General features: G+C 32.6%; 1 protein-coding gene across 1 annotated transcript; it reads right to left on the bottom strand.

Moving 5' to 3' along the window:
- Positions 1–227: 227 nt before the first annotated feature.
- LOC145053941 (ABC transporter G family member 1-like) lies at positions 228–6242 on the bottom strand. Its single transcript, XM_079002066.1, has 8 exons — positions 5871–6242; positions 5505–5584; positions 4838–5302; positions 4658–4744; positions 1823–1939; positions 1541–1738; positions 1034–1120; positions 228–949 (listed from the first exon to the last, which is right to left on the bottom strand). Exons 1-8 carry the CDS (start codon positions 6163–6165, stop codon positions 317–319), a joined length of 1962 nt encoding a protein of 653 aa, XP_078858192.1. The 5' UTR covers positions 6166–6242; the 3' UTR covers positions 228–316.
- Positions 6243–7856: the final 1614 nt, after the last annotated feature.

The raw sequence follows: 7856 nt of genomic DNA, 5'->3' as shown, positions 1-7856 counted from the left end.
TTTTTGTATTTTTTGTTAGGATATGTTCAAGTTACCAAAAAAACAATACATTGTGTCGTGTCCTGTTCCGGCTATGGATAAATACTTGTGTTGTGGTGTGATCAGATTATGGACATATACTTGTGTCATGCCACTTTAGATAAACACACGAAATTACTAATATATTTAACACCCCCAATTCTCGTACATATAATTGAAGTTCAACATTGATGCCATGGAAATAAAGATTGACTCAAGAAAATAGATAGTGTTGGATACCCTTGGAGTTTCAAAGTTCATGTTGACGACAAAATTTACGAAAAAAAGTCCATTATTTTTAGTTTCCAGACATACAACTCAACTGAAAAGCTCTAATAATAGGCTTTAACCACTCGGTTATCTTGATGGTACCAAAGAGTATTGCCCTATATACAAAAACCATACCAAGCAAAATTCCAAGATCAGTCCACTTGGAATAACCCATCTCAATTTGTAGTACATCCTTCAATATCATCTCAGCATCCATGGTTGGAGGACCTCCTAAGTACTCTGGGAACTTAAGCCCTTCAAACTCATTTTTATACAATCCTTGTAATGCATACCTATGGAATGAAATATAGTACATGGGATATCTCCAAAATACATTAGGTAGATCATTTGGCAACTGAAAAAATCCTGCACTTAGTATCATTAAGCCTTGGGTTCCCGCACCAGATATAATTCCCATTAGCAAATTTGGCACAATGGTAGCTACAATTATCATAAGGCATTCAACGAGTATCATGGATGTGAAGAGGACTAATGCAAAATAGATAAATTTTTCAGGTTCTCTCTGAAGTCCTACAAGAGAGTAAGCAATGACCCCTGGAATTAAAGATATGAGAAGTAGGTATGGCATTGAAGACATGGCATGGCTAATTACAAATGATCCAACCCCATAATGCCCATTCAACCTTTCCCATTGAAAGACCTACATAGTTACAACATATATAGTTGTTAGAAAATGTAATTACTTAAAAAATGATTTAGAAACACATGAAGTTTAAAAATAAACCTTCATTTCCTCCACGAAAGAGGGGAAACCACCAATTGCCAAAATGGTGAGGAAGCAAGAAACGAACATAAGCATCGATATCCTAGCCTGTGTCATTTTGGACCAAAACAAAGAGTTAATATGTTTAACTATAAATGGTTTCTAATGATTTTGGAAATAACTTTTGGCAGACATAATTATTTACGCATATTAAATTTGTGTTATGTAATTCCTTTTAAAATTGACAACAACAATAACGTTTATTGATACAATACAAAAACGTGCAACCACCATTTTGCTATCCTATTGTGTTACCATATTTTTTTGTTAAAATAACATCTTCCTAGCAAGAACCAAATGTTTCCAATATTTAAACATTGAGCACCTCAAACCTTTTGTTTTAGATAACCAACTAAATATTATTATGCGGGTTATTATTTGCTTCACAAAATATAGGTCTTTTGTATGAGGAATATGCGAAAATATCCACACTTTTAAACTTGTTATACACTCCAATGTAAAACTTACATGTAAAGAGCCAAATCCGTAACCAATATTGCTGAAGACTGTTCCAACTGCAAAACCCAGAGCAATATATATACCAAGTCGCAACCAGTAGTATCCAATGTCACGATACATGTTTATAAATGATCTTTCTACAAGCACCAGGCATTGTGTAATGGAACTAGCTTGCATGCTTCCTTTTTTCACAAATGGGTCTCCATCCTTCAAATTTAATATTTTTCATTAATACCTACTATATTTAATATGCACTTGAATCATACCAAAATTACAACAAGTAAAATGTACCTGTTGACATATAACAGAGATTTCGTGTTGGACTCCCACATATATCTCAGATGATTTGTAGGATTCAGAAAGTAGTTCAATTGCTTTCTCATCACAAGTCTTTCCATTAACAAGGCCCTATCAAAGGTAAAAAGGAAAGACATAAGTAATATATACTAAGAATGAACATGGTACAAAAATATAGTTATTGATACCATATCAAGAGTACTCGGTACCAACTTACTTTTTTTTTAATTGATCCCTTTAGTCATTTGTCTTAAAATTGTAAATACACTTGAAAAATAAGATCATATATATATATATATATATATATATATATATATATATATATATATATATATATATATATATATATTGGTAAAAGTATTCAAAATAACATTATTATACCATGAAGACTCAAGTAGAGCAATACTAATGGTCAAACATTTTGACTACCAAAGATATTTATATCAACTTTAGTTGTTTATGTTGGTAACATGTTCGAATGGAGTCATTTGTTACAAATTTGACAGACCTATCTAACACCACCACTAAAGGGGTGTTGGTCGCTTTGGAATTATGAGCATCTCCAATGTTGGACCTCTTGCTATGTTATCATTTGTCAATATTTAAGGTCATTAATATGTAAACATATATATTTTATAAGGGAAATATCCAGAAAAATCCTATAATTTTAGTCTAATTTATGAAAAAATCTCAAACTAATTTTTGTTTACAGAAAAGCATAGAATACCGGCTAAAACTTCGAAAAAACCATTTTTTCCCGGTTTCAAAAATTTAGTCGGTATTCTGTCCTTTTTCGTTAGTTTGCTCAAAATATTAGGATTTTTCTGAAAATTATCCGATAACCAAAATATTGGGACTTTTCTGAAAATTACGATGGAATTAGTGGATATTATTATAAATAAATCATTTATAAACATATAATTTTTTTTTATTATAAACAATGAAAACACATTTTTTCTAATTTCTAGGAATAGAATGGTAGAATGGTCGACTATGTACTTTTCTATTGTTTGTTGACCACTTCAAAGTCCCTATGTTCCTCTTATATACGTTGTGGGTGTCATAGTAAGAAGTAACTTGTTAGGCGTGACTAATACAAGATTTGATAATATATATTAATACACAATAAGTGTCTACTTGCTATTAGGCGTGTCGCTATATGATCACATGTTATTAGAAAATATCATTACATAATGATTCCTGAACATATATATATATATATATATATATATATATATATATATATATATATATATATATATATATATATATATATATATATATTATAATCTTTAACCTAATTACCACCTAACCTCCATATATTACCCGGTAACAACCATCAAATTACACACATCTATCGAGAGTGAAAAGTAAACTTTAAATGACAATTAACATAGATAATCACCTTCACTTGTTTCTGTATAAGCTATCATTCATTGATCACTTTTCACATTTGATAGATGTGTGTTAGTTGATGGTTGTTAACATGTGAGGTATGGACGTTGAGTGGTAGTTATGTTAAACAACATAAGATGAACACCAACATTAAAGGAATACTAACTGAGTACATATCATCATCATATCCACAACAATGCATATGAGGAACGTAGAGAGTTTGAGTGGTCAACAAGCAATAGATGAGTACTTATACCACCAATTTATTTCTAGAAATTAGCAACAAATGTATTTTCTTTTTTGATAATAAAAATATTTTTTATGTTTATAAATGATTTGTTAATAATAATATCCATTAATTCCATAGTAATTTTCAGAAAAATCCCAATATTTATGTTACCAAGTAATTTTTAGAAAAGTCTTAAATTTTTTAGCAAACTAGCGAAAAATAACAAAATACCGGCTAAATCTGCGAAACTAACCGAAAAAAGTTTTTTCGAAGTTTTAAATGATACTCTGTATTTTTCTGTGAACAAAAGTTAGTTTGAGACTTTTTCATAAATTAATCTAAAATTTTAGAACTTTTCTGAAGATTTTCCTATTTTTATAAACATATCTTCATCTTCATTTTCTATATATGCTTAACATGTCTATAAATGATCCCCATAACTTTTCTTATTTTTTTCCACGGTGAATCATAAAACAAAAGCAAAAGATTTTTATTTTTTATGCTTGCAACATGAATTTTTTTTCATTAAAATTTAGTAAATTTTTTATATCGTTGATGAAATTGTTTTAGTAGTTTTTATCTTTAATATGGGACTTGATTTGAACATCAACGATATTTCTTTAATGGTATGATTTATTTTAAATTTTCTTAAACATTTTTAATAAATTAAGTTAATATATTAAACTTCATAGGATAAAAAAATGAAAATATAAAGAAAGAAGTGTGCATAATAACATTTAACAATTAGATTAAGGAGATATAATGAAAATTAAAATCAATTCATCCAATTTTATGGGGCCACCCGTAGTTTTTGAAGGGGTCCATGAATTTGGACCGCATTAAAACCACGCAAATTGCAACCAAATCCACTGTACAATACCATTTCGTGGACCGCTTATATATTAATTCAAACCACAATTAGCAAGTGGATGCTCTAAGAGTCCCAAAAAAATGTTTTACTTAATATATATCGAGGAGTGATTTTATGGTGCAAGAAAAAAGAGATTATAATAAGAAAAAAAAAAGGTACCAAACTTAATCCAAGCTACAACTATGAACAACGAGTTACAGAATCCAAAGAAACTGTAATCTATAAAATCATGGAGATCTTATATTGGAAAACGATCCAGGAATATCAATATTAGATATTCTAGTAATGTTATCACTCATTTACTTCGAAGATAAAACAATGATGACATACATACCTCATCAAAATCAGTGTTGATGGTTATGAGGTAGTGTTCTGCGGGACTTTGTAAAGAGGGACATGGAAAACCATTTACTACAAAAAACTGATCATCAATACAAAAAAAGTAGTCAGCTTTACGAATTTATCATGTCTAATTGTAACAATAGTTGTGATGGGCATAAGAAGAAGATAAAACCTGATTTGCTGCGTGAGTAGGACCAAAGTATATTGTTTTCCCCGAAGAGAGAAGACAAAGATTATCAAAAAGCCCGAAAACTTGACTACTAGGTTGATGAATAGCGGCCAAAACCGTCATATTATATTGTCGAGTTAATTTGGCAATCTGATTCATGACATGGTATGATGCTGCACTGTCAAGACCACTAGTAGGCTCATCAAGCAACAGAAACTTGGGGTGTGTTAAGAGTTGTAAGCAGATGCTTAGACGCTGCTTTTGGCCACCACTAAGACCTTTGGTTCCCCATCCTCCTATTTTTATGTTCAAAGCATCTTGAAGCCCCATCTCCCTTATAATTCTATCAGCTCTCTCCCTCTTTTCTGATTTTGACATCAACTTAGGCAGCTGAAGTTCAGCTGAGTAGTACACCGTTTCTTTAACTGTTAGAGTCCATGTTAACGCTTGTTCTTGAGTCATATACGCCTACAAAAATTTAGCGTCATGTGCACGTAAATGTATACAAATATCAAGAAATTAATCGTAGCCCATGAACTTCTAGTAAAAAGGGTCAGAATTAATCATGAAAAAAAAATGCAAAAGTTTGTGCTTCGTTTTCTTTCTTGAAAAAAGTTTCCAAGTAAATCAATGCAAAAGTGGTTCGAGATATAAAGGATTGCGCTCATACCATAGTACCATATGTAGGCCTTGTTTTACGACCATTGATTAAAACTCGTCCAGTGTGTCTTGCGTTTGAAGCCAACCGTCCTGTGTTTAAACAACAAGGAATACCAAAAAAGAGTATTGTATATTAAATGAATTCACCTATCTCATTATTTCTGCTCCGTACGATCGATGTAAAGTCTACGACAAAACTCTTATATATATTTATATCATGCTAAGATCCAAAAAACTTTCACAGAAAAAAATATATAACATGCATAAATTTTGTATTTTTTTTTTCCGTTCTAAAAAAAAGTTGTATTTTAATTTTTTTAACACAAAATGGTTAATGCTCTTGAAACGTGCTAGGGTAAAACGGAGAATTACATACCAGCCAAAGCGTCAAGTAGAGTGGACTTGCCACAACCAGAAGGGCCCATAATTGCTAGAATTTCTCCTGGTTTAGCAAAACCAGTGGCACCGGTAAGTATAACTTTTCGTCCATCTTTGTCGACATTTCCATAAGAGTTTGAAACAGCTACTCCAAGATTCTCCCATGTCAAATAGGCTCCACCCCCTCCTTTCTTCATCGCTGTACTGGCCTTAGACTCCAGGATTTCGATTCCCCACTCTGCTTCTTCATCTGGTTCTGGACGTATACCGTTGTTATGAATCAAGCTACCCATTTAATATCAAAGATGAAAATAGAAAGAGATCTAGAAAGAGGGAGAGTTTCGAGTAGTTGCACATGAAGTGAAAAGCGATGGCTAAATATATAATATCACAGGAAGTCCTGTGTTAAGACAATAAATGACAGTTCTCTAGATATTTTTTCTATTAATTAATTCTTCTGTTTTCAGTTCTCGTGACTCACAAGAGAGAGAGAGAGAGAGAGAGAGAGAGAGAGAGAGAGAGAGAGAGAGAGAGAGAGAGAGAGAGAGAGAGAGAGAGAGAGAGAGAGAGAGAGAGAGTATGATTTGCATATTTGTTCTAAAAAATGCTTCATCTATGATTTATGTATTTGTTCTAAAAAAATGTGTGTATTTGTTCTAAAAAAATGCTTCATCTATGATTTATGTATTTGTTCTAAAAATATTGTGTAAAACCACAATAACTATAAAGGGAAATGATATAAATGTTTTAAAAAGTTTTAGTATGGGTCTATTTAGTCTCTAAAGTCTTTTTGTTGTTTTATGAGGGAATAAAATTGTTTTGTCGAGTTTATTAAGTCCTTTTAGAAGTTTGAAAGGGGTAAACCGGTTATCCATTATGTTAGCTCATATATTGTGCTCCACATATGTCACACCCCCGAACCAGACGGCGGAAACGTCCGAGGGCTGTCGTGACTTAATTGAATACCATAACATTGAATATATATGAAACATAACATCATTCATCACCATGCATTGAGATAGTACAACTGATAGAGTTTACACTGAGTACATTGTTTTAACATTACATTCCTAAAAATAAATTGTTCGATCATAGATAAACAAACTGCAGGCCATCACTGAATACATTTTCCCCTCGGTTTACTTGTTACCTGAGAATACAAGTATTTTGAAAAACGTCAACATATGAAATGTTGGTGAGTTCATAAGCGGTGTTTGAAAAGCAATGTTTTGCATTGTTTTGAAAACTACCAGAAAATCCGATATTTTCTGAAAAGAGTTTATAAAAAAGTTTGTGAAGATCCATAAGTATGCTTGTTTGTTTCTATAATTGTAAAAAGTGTTCATTAAACTTGGTGTGCATTTCAAAACTGTATGTAATGAAATACCCTAGGAAAACCTGATGTTTTCCTAACACTTTGAATTCCGTGTAGTTGTTGTACCATCGCGGTATGAGAAGTCATTGATTCCAGGCGACGTCGGATTATTGCGCATGGTGAATTGTTATAAACACGCATTACACAAACGACCAGTTTACAACTATACTAACGATCCCTTAGGAGTCGTCCGTACTATTCACGTAATCCAACCGCCCTGACTTCTTGTAGTCCCACATCCGAGGAGAAAGAGGGCACGAAGACCTCAATAACTCCATTAGTCGGTCGGGGATAAAGTGAGTGCGAAGGGCCCTTGGCCCGACTCGCATTTGAATAACCGACTTTACTAGCAGTACCAAAGGACCCTTGGGGACCAATAGTATAAAAGCCATTGAAAGTCCTTTTATGCTGTGTTGGATCATGTAAGACCCAACAACTCGTAAGGTTGATGTCTTCGGGCCTAAAGATCAGGTCATTGGGCTAGCTAGGCCCAACAAACAAGATTTTACACTTTTGGGCCCAAAGATGATGTATCGACATCTGTGCACTCTCACGTGTGTACGAATCGAGTTGTCGTCGTGTTAGTAGTTTCGGATTTGTTATTGATTC

Source organism: Lactuca serriola, chromosome 5 (assembly GCF_051521515.1).
Source record: "Lactuca serriola cultivar US96UC23 chromosome 5, Lser_US96UC23_V15, whole genome shotgun sequence".
In the NCBI taxonomy this organism is placed as follows: Eukaryota; Viridiplantae; Streptophyta; class Magnoliopsida; order Asterales; family Asteraceae; genus Lactuca; species Lactuca serriola.
Note: the sequence above shows the minus strand (reverse complement) of the source record. Positions and strands in the feature narration are given on the sequence as shown.

Bases quoted from the DNA above. Each gene is read 5' to 3' on its own strand.
- LOC145053941 (XM_079002066.1), bottom strand. From the start codon at position 6,165: ATGGGTAGCTTGATTCATAACAACGGTATACGTCCAGAACCAGATGAA. The intron at 5,585-5,870 runs GTATGTAATTCT...GTTTAAACACAG, and splicing joins TCTACTTGACGCTTTGGCTG to GACGGTTGGCTTCAAACGCA. The intron at 950-1,033 runs GTTTATTTTTAA...GTAACTATGTAG, and splicing joins CTTTCGTGGAGGAAATGAAG to GTCTTTCAATGGGAAAGGTT.